Source organism: Macrobrachium rosenbergii, chromosome 21 (assembly GCF_040412425.1).
Source record: "Macrobrachium rosenbergii isolate ZJJX-2024 chromosome 21, ASM4041242v1, whole genome shotgun sequence".
NCBI lineage: Eukaryota > Metazoa > Arthropoda > Malacostraca > Decapoda > Palaemonidae > Macrobrachium > Macrobrachium rosenbergii.
The window spans coordinates 31,815,644-31,830,791 of NC_089761.1; the positions used below are offsets into that span (position 1 = coordinate 31,815,644).

A 15,148-nucleotide genomic window follows, 5' to 3' on the forward strand; every position below is an offset into this window, starting at 1 on the left:
CACAGGAACTCGTACAGTTTAGGTCCTCTCTCTCTGTTGCGTCCTTGAAGATAAAAAAAAAATAGTTCCGAATAGAGTGAGCATTGAAAAGACGATGATAAAGAAGGTAGAGGTGAAAGCATGCTGAACAGAATGACGGTGAAGGTTGAAAAAAAAAAAGACAAAAACAAAATCTCAAATAATGTTAAAATGATCAGCAAAAGATAAATAAATAAATAAATTAGGTATGGATTTTTTTTTTTTACTAACAACATAAAATCTTTCTGTGGCCCCGGTATAAAGCTGTATGAGCCACGGCACACGAAACCTTAACCACGGCCCGGTGGTGGCCTAGCCTACATCGTTGCCAGAAGCAAGATTACGGCTAACTTTAAACTTAAATGAAATAAAAACTACTGAGGAGGCTAGAGGGCTGCACTTTGGTATGTTTGATGATTGGAGGGTGGATGATCAACATACCAATTTGCAGCCCTCTAGCCTCAGTAGTTTTTAAGATCTGAGGGCGCACAGGTAGAAGTGCCGACAGACAAAACCGGCAGAATAGTTTTCTTTTACAGAAAACTTATGGCTCTCAATTGGCCTATACCTCTCAGATCATAAGCGCTTGAAAATGGGATATTTTACACAAGTGAAAATGCCGCAAAGGAATATAATAAACTATAATTTTAATAATAAAATAGAATCAATTCCATCCATGCTTGATTATGAAGAATCTCAACACAAATTCACAGTTCACTTACTTGTCGACGTTCCAGGCGTCCTACTTTGAGAACTTTGCTGACCTGAAAAAGAAAAAGGTGATGAAATGAAAATTTTAAATACATACACACACACACAGGAAAACGTAATATATATATATATATATATATATATATATATATATATATATGCAAATATATATATGTTATATATATATATAAAATATGTATAATAATGGATATATATACTATATATATAATATGTTTTATATATATAGGTATATATATATATATATATATATATATATATATATATATATATATATATATATATATATATATATATATATATATATATATATATATATATATATATATATATATATATATATATATATAACATTAAACCTATAATGAGCTCATGACGTCACGGCTTCAGACTTGGCCATTAGGTACCTCCACCAAGAATCAATCAAAACATTCAAGGTTATGCCATGAATAATGATGCATTTTTTTTCTTTTTAAATCCACTAATCTGAAGAACCTGCAAATTCGCACCTCTCCTTGTGTTCCGACTACCAACAGGAGATTGGCTACTGTTTGTTCCGTCCACGTTCAGGCAAGGAAAGCGCTGGACTAGGAAGTCTGGACAAGGGCTGTGCTGCTGTTCTCCATAGACTGGAGGACTCGGTCTCATGTTACTGGGGTCGTCTAAGGTGGAAAAGTTGTCCGGATAATAGGAACCCGCTGCTGAAATGAGAAAATGACAAATTCGAAAAATCCACAGATTGGGGCGTGATTCTGTATCCTATGGGCAACGAGAGTGGGTACTGAAGGTGGCTTTCTTCGAGATGATTACACAAAAATAAACGCAAAACCACCAACCTATAAATACTACAAATATACTTTACACGTTATATGAAAGAAGAATATTGTCTACACCCTTTCGTCACGTGACTTTGTGCTCTTGCTGATTCTGTCCATAAGGGTTTTCAGCTGAAGACTTACAGAGAAAGAGGATCAAGGCTTGGCTTCTCATTGCTGTGCTTACAAAAATTTAGGAGAGAGACCCTGCCTTTACTTGCAAAAATTTTAGAGAAAAGCCCCTCCTTTACTTACAAAATTTTACGAGACCCTTCCTTTACTTGCAAAAATTTTATAGAGAGAGAGAGAGAGAGAGAGAGAGAGAGAGAGAGAGAGAGAGAGAGAGAGAGAGAGAGACTCTTTAATGTTTAGTTCGGGACCCTTCCTTTACTCTGAAAAATTTTACAGTGACCTTTCCTTCACTTACGAAATTTTTTTTAGAAAGAGAGACCCTTCCTTTACTTACAAAAATTTTTTTTAGAAAGAGAGACCCTTCCTTTACTTACAAAAATTTTTTTTAGAAAGAGAGACCCTTCCTTTACTTACAAAAATTTTTTTTAGAAAGAGAACCCTTCCTTTGCTTTCAAAAATCTTACAGAGAGACCCTTCCTTTGTTTTCAAAAATCTTACAGAGAAACCCTTCCTTTGCTCTCAAAAATTTTACAGAGAGACCCTTCATTTACTTTCAAAAATTTTACTGAGGAGACCCTTCCTTTACTTACAAATTTTTATTCTTAGAAAGACAGACCCTTCCTTTACTTACAAATTTTATTTTTAGAAAGACAGACACTTCCTTTACTTACAAGCATCAAGGGGACTCGGAGACGTCTGCCCAGTAGGGTACAGAGCCACATACTGGTCCAGGGCGTAAGGCGAAGGAGGCATTGACGGCGCAAAGCCATAGCAGCCTTCGTCTTCTTCCGAAAGCACGTGATGGTTCGGGAGCCCCTCGCAGGGCAAATCGTACAAGTCTTCTGGAAGGGCGTGGGTACCAAGGCCGCCGCCGCCGCCACCACCACCACCACCACCACCACCACCACCACAAGCCATTGCTGCGCATGCGCCACCGTGCAGGTGGAGTTCCTCTAGAACTGGGGGACTGGGGCTGCTGATATAGGAAGAATCTCCTGAATGGGAAGTCATGTTCGATGAGGGCGAATCTGCTGAGAATGGAAGGGGGAGAGAAGAAAGAGCGATAAGAGATAAGACCCGATTAGAATGTGAGAAAGGAGTGATGCCAGTAGGAAGGCATCCTAAACAGGAAGTGAGCGTATCCTTATGTGTATGTGTGTGTGTGAGAGAGAGAGAGAGAGAGAGAGAGAGAGATTATATCGTCCAACCATTACATGTCGCGTGAGGCTACTGGGATTACGCTGTTCATAGTGACAATACGTTTACACACGTTAAAACAAATATATGTATATATATATATATATATATATATATATATATATATATATATATATATATACATATATATATGTGTGTGTGTGTGTGTGTGTGTGTATGTGTGTGTGTGTGTGAATATGTGTGCACCGTGGACTGGAGCAAATGAGAAACGACATACACAATGGTACCTGAACGCAGACTTAGAGTAATGTTTCATGGGGAAACATCCTAGGGACCAAGTAACAAGAGCAATGGCAATAAGCTAGCAATAATAACAACAATGCCAAAGAGGAGAAGAAGAAGAAGAAGAAGAAGAAGAAGACAGGAGAAAAACGCGAAAAATACCTTCTCGTCTGTCGTATGGGTCCTGTCGGTGACTACTTCTGATCTGGTGATAGAAAAAAGAGCCGTTGACGGGGTCCAGCCTTTGGAAGGCCTCTAAGGACATCTGTAGGAGTGTCCAACCATCCACTTCCGCGAAGTTCCTCAGGGAGGCGTCGCATACGTTGTGGGCAGAACACACAGACTTGAGGTACGAGTAGACTTCCTGGGTGGTGGAGTGGAGAATGGGATAGATAAAATTTAGAGCAGTCACTGGGGGGGGGGGTTTCTGTTATAAGGTCATTCAGTGCTGAAAAGGTACGATAATCCTATCTTTTCGTTGTAAGTACCGGCATTTTTTCCAGGCACGGGTTAATTTAATATCCCCTCTCTCTCCCTCCCCCTACCTCCCTCTCTCTTTCTCTCCCTCTCTTCCCTCCCCGACCCCTCTCTCTCTCTCTTCCCTCCCCTCTCTCTCTCTTCCCCCCTCTCTCTCTCTCCTTCCCTCTCTCTCTCTTTCTCTCTCGCTCTCTCTCTCTCCTTCCCTCTCTCTCTCTTTCTCTCTCGCTCTCTCTCTCTCCTTCCCTCTCTCTCTCTCTTCCCCCCTCTCTCTCTCTCGCTCTCTCTATTCCCTCCCTCCCTTTCTCTCTCTCTCTCTCTCTCTCTCTCTCTCTCTCTCTCTCTACTATGAGAAGTTTATAATCACGTACTTCAGATGTCCATGTTATTTCAGGCAGACGTGGAATTCTCGCCGAAAAGTAACTGCCTGAATAGTCCTCTGATCTGCCAGAAAAAAAGGGGAATAATAATAATAATAATAATAATAATAATAATAATAATAATAATAATAATAATAATGGAGAAACAAACCCACAGTTATTTACGGGTGTGCATATTTAAAAATAAATTTCTAAATATCCATAAATAACAGTGGATTTGTTTCGCCATTTCAAGACTCATGCTACTATGAGTAATATTTAATAATAATAATAATAATAATAATAATAATAATAATAATAATAATAATAATAATAATAATAATAGCCAGATATGTCAGCAAAAACAGAAACGATTACAATAATAATAATAATAATAATAATAATAATAATAACAATAATAATAAAAATAGCTCATACAAATAGCAACTAGATGAGGAAGAGTTTGTCATATTAGATAAAATTAGGGCGGCTTCTAACTTCGAATAAAGCGACACGAGAATAAATCTTTCCCCCTGGCAGAGAAAGAAAATAAAAAAAAAAGACATTTTACAATAAGAAAATAAGAAGAAAATAAAAAAATTCTGTCAACAGAAAAGAAATAAATAAAAATTATAGTGATTGGATTAGTTGGTTAGAAGAGAAGGCAGAATATGCTTAACATTATCGTGCACAATATATATATATATATATATATATATATATATATATATATATATATATATATATGTGTGTATATATATATATATATATATATATATATATATATATATATATATATATATATATATATATGAGACCATTGATAAGGAAAGATGGCATGAGATGAAATTATGTACTGACTGTCCCTTGATTGATGTCTTTAATATGAACTGCCAAATGGTAAATTTTTACAAAGAACATTCATAGCGTTCATTCAATGGCACCTAAGGTCACAGGTATTCTAATTACGTATGCAACATCACCAGGATCATCGGATTTTGCAAATGCATCAAACGTAGGGAATGATTAGAAGTTTGGGTTAGGATTCACGATGAAAGTCAGTACGTACACATTACACTTTGCAAGAGAAATATTGTCCATCAAATATCCGGAAATAATGAAACACTGGTGAAAATGCACTGATCAATGATGGATTGTGGGTCTCTTTTACCAAAAGGTTTTCCAGCTCTTGAAGGACGCGGGTCTTTTCTCCCAATAGGGTTTGCTGCCCTCAGGGAAAGCAGACATCTTCCAAAAGGTTTCCCAGCTCTCAAAGGACGTGGATATTTTCTTCAAACAGGTTTTCTTCTACACTGAAGGAGAGCAGACATCTTCTAAAGGGCTTTTTCAGCTCTCAAAGGATATGGGTATTTTCTATCAACAGTTTTTTTTTTTTTTTTTTTTTTTTTTTTTGCCTTTACGGAGAGCAGAAAGACTTCTTCCAAAAGGTTTTCCAGCTCTCAAAGGACGTGGACATTTTCTTCCAATTGGTTTTCCTGCCCTCAAAAGAAACAGGATTCTCCCAAAAGGTTTTCCAGCTCTCAAAGGATGTGGGTATTTTCTTCCAACAAGGCTTTTTTTCTTTAAGGAAAACAGACTTCTTCCAAAAGGTTTCCCAGCTCTCAAAGGATGTGGGCATTTTCTTACAATAAGTTTTCCTACCCTCAAGAGAAACAGACTTCTTCCAAAAGGTTTCCCAGATCTCAAAGGATGCGGGCATTTTCTTCCAATAGACTTTTCTGCACCAAGGGAAAGCAGGTATATGCTTCCAACAGTTTTTCTGCTCTCAAGAGCAATGGGCATCTTCTTCCAAAAGCGTTTATCAGCTCTCCAAGGAAGAAGGCATGCCCAGGAAGGCTTCTGGCCTCAAGGGAAATTGAAAGTTTGCTTCTAACAGGTTTTTTTTTTTTATCTCGTGGAAAGCAGGTGCCTTCTCACAGCAGATATTTCTGCCCTTAAAAGGCCAGTGGGCATCACTTGTCCCACAGATACTTTTATCCTTAAAAGTCCAGTGGGTATCACTTGTCCCACAGATACTTTTATCCTTAAAAGGCCAGTGAGCATCACTTGTCACACAGATATTTCTGTCCTTAAAAGGCCAGTGGGAAAGCAGGTGCCTTCTCACAGCAGATAGTTCTGCCCTTAAAAGGCCATTAGGCATCACTTGTCCCACAGATACTTTTATCCTTAAAAGGCCAGTGGGCATCACCTGCCCCACAGATATTTCTGCCCTTAAAAGGCCAGTGGGCATCACCTGTCCCACAGTCTTCCAGCCCTCAAGGAATTAAGCCTAATCCAAAAGGTTTCCCTACCATCAAGAGAAGCAAGCATCTTCTTCCAAGTGTTTCAGTCCTCAATGGAAGAAGGAATCTTCTTCCAAAAGGATTTCCTGTCCTCATATGAAATGTGCGTCTTCCAAAATGCTTGCCGCCTCTGAAGGAATCTGGTCATTTTCCAAAGGGGTTTCCTACCTTAAAATAATTTGGACATTTCCCTCCAATGCAATTTTCTACAGAGCTGGCAGGTTCTAATACAAAAGGGAGGAAAAAAAAAAAAGGCTGATTTACGGCTGTAAAAACAGCGAAGAGCAGCAGATTAGCACAGAAAAGTGGCATATGTTACTCTATCTTAAGACATTAGTTTCCAAGATTCTCCGATAGCATGGTTAGGCAGTTGCTAAGGGCTACTCACAGTGCAAAGGTTAAGTGATACTAGGCTTGGTTAGTCGGGAAAAAAAAAAAAAAAGCTAAGACAATGGCCTCCAGATGGCCTGCTCATGATGAATACAGAAAACGCTTCCATATCTTTCTGCAATACTCTATATCTCCTAATGTGTTATTCAAGATGTAGGCATATCATTAAAGCATGTTCATGTTTGCTTGCACATACAAGAATGCGCATATACATGCACACATACACAAACACACACACACACACACATATATATATATATATATATATATATATATATATATATATATATATATATATATGCTCTTCCTTTCCAATATGTTGTCACGCCAGTTTTAATAGTCACAAATCAATCAATCAATCCCTTCCAGTACCTTAGGTTTTCCTTTCCCTGCTTGCTCCTGTCATCTGCGAATTAAACACTATTTCACTAACTTGCTTCATTCCATTCTCTCCACATGACAGAACCATCTCAAATCACTGACCAGTCTTTTCACCTAAGATAACCTCTTTACCGCTGCAATCTATTTCCACATCTATCATTCATTCAGTTCTCCTTAGGGCAATTATTCTTACACAAACAATTCAGCCACCTGCCTTAGCATTTTTTATCTATTTATTCAACACTCAACATCCGCACTTCACTTCCATAAAGGAGAGTTGGCTCAACAATCTCTTCAAACATACCCAAATTGGATTCCATAAACTGCTCCACCTGTTATTTGAATTTCTCTCATTCTGCCATCATCTTTTATACCGATTCCAAAATACCTATAAGACGTATACAGCATTCATTGAAATCAATGTCTTTTATGTCCTAATTAACTTTTTGGTCAGTCAACAACAAATGTTCATCAACAATGTAAAAGCCTTTGATTTCAGTTATATATATATACACACATATATTATATATATAATGTAGATATATATAATATATGAATATATATATATATATATATAATATATATATATATATATACATATATATATATATATATATATATATATATATATATATATATATATATATATATATATATTCAATGTGTCAGTATATAAATGCTGAAAAAGATATATACATACCACACACGCTCAGCATCATAAGTTACAAGCTTGTACGCACAGAGGAGGGGGAGGGTGGCGAGGGGAAGCTAAATGCAAATCGAATTGCACACACAAAAATCCGTCAACTCACTGAAAATAACACTGAATTTCCCTTTCGTCCAGAAGGGGGAGTGGCTCCAACGCCATGCTTTTCATTCGGTATTTCTCTTGTGTAGTACTACTGCGGATCTATAGTTACAGTGTAGTACTATAAACTGCGAGAGCCCTCCTTACCCAACACCGGTACACTTCAACCGTCTACTCCCAACTACTGGCAGCTAGTGTCTGCGACTGGTTTCGGCTGAGTGAAGACGACACTGAACTCGGCATTGGATCAGCCTATGTTTTCTTCTTTTTTTTTTTTCTATGACATGCCGGACTCTACGCTATTCACAATGTCCCCGAGGTTTTCGGCGAAAGAGCGAGGAAGGCTTTCATATCTACCAAGGCGGCCATTGGCTGCTGGCTTCAAACTCCGCCTCCAACCGTTGCCAACGTTCAAATATGCTACAGACTAGGATGACGATACGTTTTGCACTGACTAAGTTCACGTTGGGGGACTAAAGAAAAAATAAGCGGTGACCGTTCTTGTCGAGGCAAGAGCGAGCAAATATGAAGTGAATTAAGTGTTACCGCTATCAAGTATCGAAAGACAATTCATCAGCATTCTCATTTTCCCTTATAACTTACCTTCACTTTGTGCTATTTTAAAAACTTATTAATAATGTGCTTCCTTAATTGTTATGAAATACAATTAGTGTGTATCGCAACGAGAGAGAGAGAGAGAGAGAGAGAGAGAGAGAGAGAGCAAGTCACACCCACGGTCTAAGTATATACGTACAGTATATACCTAGACCGCGGTCACACCAGCGAACATGCTGCTCATATTAGTAGTCAGCGTATACTTTCCCTTTATCAGAAGCGCATGAACTGGTAACCCGTTGTCATTACCAATTCTCTGTTTACTTACGCGGGTAAGCCTAAGTCTCAGACGTTCACCATTATTATTATATTATTATTATTATTATTATTATTATTATTATTAAACACAGCACGTGTGCGGAAATAAGGGAAGCAGAATTAGCAGAAGTTGGGACGAATGCAGAGATGACCCTGCTATGAACTTTCACCATTGCTTACAGTGGGACCCCCGCCGTTTCAGTGACCCTGGTACCAGTGAAGCCAGATAACTTATAGTTAATTAATCGCACATACGCACGTATGATACCAAAAACAAAAAGAGATAACAACTAAATTATACAAATACCTTAAAGTATGTGGTTTCAAAATCTATAATAAATTTTGTCAGAGGTTGCATTTAGGATCTCTTGTTAAAATGAGAGAGAGAGAGAGAGAGAGAGAGAGAGTAGCGTAGAGTAGGTATACGCCAAGGTCTAGCGAGACCCCAGGGTATGGTATCGAAAAATCCTGGGCACGTCTGGTTGGGGCATTAAGCCGAACGTACTCAATGTCCTGGGAAGGTTTTCACCTAAGTGAAATTTTACAAGCAGGAAGAGAACGGGATTGTCAATCGGTCAGGATGAAAGATACTCGATGCCGTTAAGAACAAAGAAGTAAGTTGTTACTTGAAAAAACTCAAAAATTGTTACTTGCAATTCTAAAAAATTGTCACTTGAAAAACTAAAAAATTGTTGCTTGAAAAAAAAATTACTTAAAAAACGAAAGTTGCAAGACCCAAAAATTGTTACTTGAAAAAACTCACAATTTTTTACTTGAAAGAAACCCACAAATTGTTACTTGAAATACTAAAAAAATTTACTTTAAAAAAAACGAAAATTGTTACTTGAAACAACCAAATTTCTTACTTGAAAAACCCTAAAAATGGTTACTTGAAAATAAAAAAAAGTACTTAAAAACAAAAATTGTTACGTGAAAAACCCAAAAATTGTCACATGAAAAATCCACAAACTGGTATTTGAAAACCCCCACAAACTGCTACGTGAAAGAAAACCAAAAATTTACTTGAGAAAAATTGTTACATAAAAAAGTGTTACTTGAAAAAATCCAGGATTATTTGAAAAAAAAAAAATATTACTTGAAAAAAGCCCAGATCTGTTACTTTAAAAAGTTGTTACTTGAAAAACGAAAATGTTACATGAAAAAACCCAAATGTTGTTAGTTAAAAAAGCGAAAAATTGTTACTCGAAAACACCCACAAATTGTTACCTAAAAAAATAAATTATAAATTAAAAAAACACTAAAATGTTACTTGAAAAAAACACACAAATTGGAAACACTAAAAGATGGAGGAAAATGACACTCCGAAATTGTATTCGAATCTTAAATTATATTATTTTGCTCTCCAACTTGTGGGTTTTTTCAAGTAACAATTTTTGGAATTTTAAGTAACAATTTTTGTTTTTTAAAGCGACAATTTGTGATTTTTTCAAGTTACAACTTTTGGGTCTTTTCTTAGCAACAATTTTTTCAAGTAACAATTTTTGGGTTTTTCAAGTAACAACTTTTGGTTTTTTCAAGTAAAAATTTTTGTCAAGTAATAATATGTTATTTTCAAGTAACATTTTTTGTTGTTTTTAGTCAAGAAAAAATTTTTTATTTACAAGAAAAATTTTTGGGTTTTTTCAAGCAATAATTTGTGAGTTTTTCAATTAACTCTTTTGTTTTATTAAGTAGCAATTTGTGGATTCCCAAGCGACACGAGATCACTGCTTCATTTCATTAAAAAAAACAACGAGCAATAAACTAAATTTGGTTTTTTAAAAATATGTCTGAGCGGTGGACGAGAGAGCATTAAGAAAAAAAAAAGTAATTTTTCTCTTTCAAAAAGAACAGATTACGCAGAAACCGACACAGCTGAAAAAAGAAGAAAGATGCAGCTATAAAGAAAAAAAAACAAAAACGCAAAATTAACCCTGTGCTGCACCCCATTCAGGGGCCAACGACTTGAAAATCAAGCTTCCAAAGAATATTTTGGTGTTCACTCGAAAGAAGTAACAGAAGTTAATGGGAAATACAGAAAGAAGAGATCACTTATCAGAAAAACAGACAAATTAACAAAATACATATATTTTGACAAGTGGTCTTATATTACTCATTCTCAAGTAGGGTGATCAGGTAACTATATCTCGGCTACTGTAGAAAATTGGTGCGTTACTTTTTTTTCGCCAAAAAATGATTGAAATTTGTGAATAATCTCCACACTTCGACGTAGATGTTCTTCCACTTGTTCATGCATGTAGGCTTCATTCGTCAGTGTGTTGCCTAGATACACATATCTTATCACACAACTGAACGGATAAACAGTTCCACATCAAAAGGCATCTCTATCATTTACGTTCACACTGAAATATCTCGTTTTTCCTTTGTTAATATGCCATACAAGGTTTGTCTCGGACTCGAGAGAGAGATTCCAAACATGAGAATCTTTAACCTTTTGAAATCAAGCAAGTCGAAAACATTTGGCAAATAACCCAGCTATTTCGTTTCGTTCCGGGGTTCCTTAAGGGCATGCACCTTCGCGGGATTCCTCAAGGGAATGCACCTTCGCGGGATTCCTCAAGGGGATGCACTTTCGCGGGATTCCTCAAGGGAATGCACTTTCGCGGGACTCCTCAAGGGAATGCATTTTCACGGGATTCCTCAAGGGGATGCACTTTCGCGGGGTTGCTCAAGGGAATGCAATTTCGCGGGATTCCTCAAGGGAATACACTTTCGCGGGATTGCTCAGGGGAAGACACTTTCGCGGGATTGCTCAGGGGAATGCACTTTCGTGGGATTGCTCATGGGAATGCACTTTCGCAGGATTGCTCAGGGGAATGCACTTTCGCAGGATTCCTCAAGGGGATGCCCTTTCGTGGAATTCCTCAAGGGAGTGCACTTTTGCAGGATTCCTCAAGGGGATGCACTTTCGCGGGATTCCTCAAGGGAATCCACTTTCACGGGATTCCTCGAGGGGATGCACTTTCACGGGATTCCTCAAAGGGAATGCACTTTCGTGGGATTGCTCAGGGGAATGCACTTTCGCAGGATTGTTCAGGGGAATGCACTTTTGCAGGATTCTTCAAGGGGATGCACTTTCGTGGAATTCCTCAAGGGAGTGCACTTTCGCAGGATTCCTCAATGGGATGCACTTTTGCGGGATTCATCAAGGGAATGCACTTTCGCGGGATGCACTTTCACGGGATTCCTCAAGGGGATGCACTTTCGCGGGGTTCCTCAAGGGGACGCACTTTCGCAAAATCCTTCAAGGGAATGAACTTTCGTGGGATTGCTGAAGACGATGCACTTTCGCAGGATTCCTCAAGGGAATGCACTTTCACGGGATTGCTCAAGGGAATACACTTTCGCGGGATTGCTCAAGATGATGCACTTTCGCGGGATTCCTCAAGGGAATGCACTTTCACGGGATTGCTCAAGGGAATAGACTTTTCCAGGATTCCTCAAGGGAATGCACTTTCACTAGATTGCTCAAGGGAATGCACTTTTGTGGGATTCCTCAAGGGAATGCACTTTTGGGGGATTCCTCAAGGGAATACACTTTCGCGGGATTCCTCAAGGGAATGCACTTTCGCGGGATTGCTCAAGGGAATGCACTTTCGCGGGATTCTTCAAGGGAATACACTTTTGTAGGATTGCTCAAGGGAATACACTTTCGTGGGATTCCTCAAGGGGACGCACTTTCGCGGATTGCTCAAGGGAACGCACTTTCGCGGGATTGCTCAAGGGAACGCACTTTCGCGGGATTGCACTTTCATGGGATTCCTCAAGGGAATGCACCTTCGCGGGAGTCCTCAAAGGGATGCGCTCCCTAGGGATTCCTCAAGGGGATGCACTTTCACGGGACTCCTCAAGGGAATGCATCCCCGAGGGATTCCTCAAGGGGATGCACTTTCGCAGAATTCCTCAAGGGAATGCACTTTCGAGGAAAAACAAGACCTCCCATAATTTCGGGAGCCGTTTTCCCTGTGTTAATGGGAAAATGACGCAGTATCCTTTACCACCCCTCCCGCCCAAACCCCCTCCCTCCCAAACCCCCTCCCGGACATAGCCCATCCCCTGGGCGGTGCTTTGAAGATGATGAACGCATCCTGCTGTTCAGTCTGTTCAAGAGAGACCTATTTATTGTTCAATCTGTTCAATCTGTTTCGGTCGTAGCTCGAGTTCCAACTTTGTTGCGGCTAATTTTGACATGAGCCCAGTTGGGAAGTGGGTCGTTACGCCCTGGCCACCCTTCGGCAAAGGAGGAATTTAGGAAGATAAGGCTTGATGAGAACACCTGAGGGGTGGAGGGGGAGGGGAGATCGCTGCTCGTATATTCAGCGATTAAATAAAGCGAAGGGCTTCCATCATTGTTTACGTGGTGACAGCTCGTGACGTCGAGTACTAGGCACCCATTAGTTCGTGTTTTCGGTTCGTTTCCCTTTTCCTCAGTGATGGTCTCTCTCTCTCTCTCTCTCTCTCTCTCTCTCTCTCTCTCTCTCTCTCTCTCTCTCTCTCTCTCTATATATATATATATATATATATATATATATATATATATATATATATATATAATGTATGTATGTATGTACGCACGTCAGTATGTACAGTGTAACACGACTGGCAGAAGTCAATAGCAGATTCCCCTAACAAAAAGGCAACTTATTCCAATCATTGATCTAGGCACCAAGATAAGAAAAGCTCTATAAAGGGGGGGGGGGGGAACAAGTATAATTCTGGGATTACCATAACATTATAATATAAAGACAGCTTCCTCTCGCAGTAGTTGATGAAATAGCTGTGATAATAATAATAATAATAATAATAATAATAATAATAATAATAATAATAATAATAATAATAATCTCCCAGTCTCCTTAATGGCTTATGGACTTCATTTTCAAAGGCTCCCTAAAATTCTATGATTTTTTTTTTTTTGTATTCTTGGAGGAACTGTCAGAATTCTCGTACGCCACACACATTAAGACTTAGCATTTATTAGCATTTATATTTATCTTTATCTATATTTTCTGAGTGATAACTGCATTTTTTGCAACTTCAGTTGCTCAAAACCTGTTTACTCATCCGGAATTTTTTTTTTTTTTTGCGTAGAACTGAATTTGCAAATCGTCAAATACATGCAAGGCAGACTTGCAAACTGCTCCCTTTATACGTGCAAGAATGTGTAACAGGACAAACTTAGAAATGGAATATGCTATTTAGGCCTATAAGGCCAAGCGCCCATAGTTCTTCACTGGAGAGGTGGGTAGAGCTCTCGGCTAGCACGCTGTTGGCCCAGCGTTCGACTCTCCGACCGGCCAGTGAAGAATTAGAGGAATTTATTTCTGGCGATAGAAATTCATTTCTCCTCATGATGGGGTTCGGATTCCACAATAAGCTGTAGGTCCCGTTGCTAGGCAACCAGTTGGTTCTTAGCCACGTAAAATAAATCTAATCCTTCGGGCCAGCCCTCTCTACGAGAACTGTTAATCAGCTCAGTGGTCTGGTTAAACTAAGATATGCTTAACTTAGCTTGAGAGTAAAAGGTTTGAAAGGTGTAACTCGAGGAAAATCTTTTGCAGTTTGCACTATGAAACAATCGTTAGGAGAGGGTGGAAAGAAGGATGGCAGACAAGAAAATGTGAATGGAGGTACGGTAAAAAGAATAGGACAAGCAGTGATGTCAATGTCAGCTTAAGGAAGAAATTGTGTGTGTGTGTGTGTGTGTGTGTGCGCGCGCGCACGTTATTTGGGAGGAAAAGTCATCACTCTCTTTTTGTAAGTGATGCAAATCTTCTCAGGAGAAGAGAGTTAAAAGTTTGTCAATGAAAAAGAAGCTATGAAGTTTCTGTCCAAGCTTCTATGAAGTTTCTGTCCAAGCTTCTGTGAAGTTTCTGTCCAAGCTTCTATGAAGTTTCTGTTCAAGCTTCTATGAAGCTTCTGTCACAGCTTCTATGAAGTTTCTGTCACAGCTTCTATGAAGTTTCTGTCCAAGCTTCTATGAAGTTTCTGTCCAAGCTTCTATGAAGTTTCTGTCACAGCTTCTATGAAGTTTCTGTCCAAGCCTCTATGAAGTTTCTGTCCAAGCTTCTATGAGGTTTCTGTCCAAGCTTCTATGAAGTTTCTGTCACAGCTTCTATGAAGTTTCTGTCCAAGCTTCTATGAAGTTTCTGTTCAAGCTTCTATGAAGTTTCTGTCCAAGCTTCTATGAAGTTTCTGTCCAAACTTCTATGAAGTTTCTGTCACAGCTTCTATGAAGTTTCTGTCCAAGCTTCTATGAAGTTTCTGTCACAGATTCTATGAAGTCTCTGTCCAAGCTTCTATGAAGTTTCTGTCACAGCTTCTATGAAGTTTCTGTCCAAACTTCTATGAAGTTTCTGTCACAGCTTCTATGAAGTTTCTGTTCAAGCTTCTATGAAGTTT

At 38.7% G+C, this 15,148-nt stretch overlaps 1 protein-coding gene and 1 long non-coding RNA gene across 2 annotated transcripts in view; both read right to left on the reverse strand.

Moving 5' to 3' along the window:
- Window positions 1-778, reverse strand: part of LOC136849576 (uncharacterized) — a 1,966-nt gene extending 1,188 nt beyond the window's left edge. Inside the window, exons 1-2 of the long non-coding RNA XR_010856319.1 lie at window positions 741-778; window positions 1-43 (exon numbers count right to left, since the gene is read on the reverse strand). The exon at window positions 1-43 is cut by the window's left edge and continues 171 nt beyond it. This is a non-coding gene — a long non-coding RNA (uncharacterized lncRNA). The remainder of the gene's footprint in view (window positions 44-740) is intronic.
- Window positions 779-1,185: 407 nt separating this feature from the next.
- LOC136849431 (uncharacterized) lies at window positions 1,186-8,273 on the reverse strand. The gene is made up of 5 exons (XM_067122781.1): window positions 7,857-8,273; window positions 3,983-4,055; window positions 3,297-3,498; window positions 2,366-2,725; window positions 1,186-1,448 (listed from the first exon to the last, which is right to left on the reverse strand). Exons 1-5 carry the CDS (start codon window positions 7,919-7,921, stop codon window positions 1,186-1,188), a joined length of 963 nt encoding a protein of 320 aa, XP_066978882.1. The 5' UTR covers window positions 7,922-8,273.
- Window positions 8,274-15,148: the final 6,875 nt, after the last annotated feature.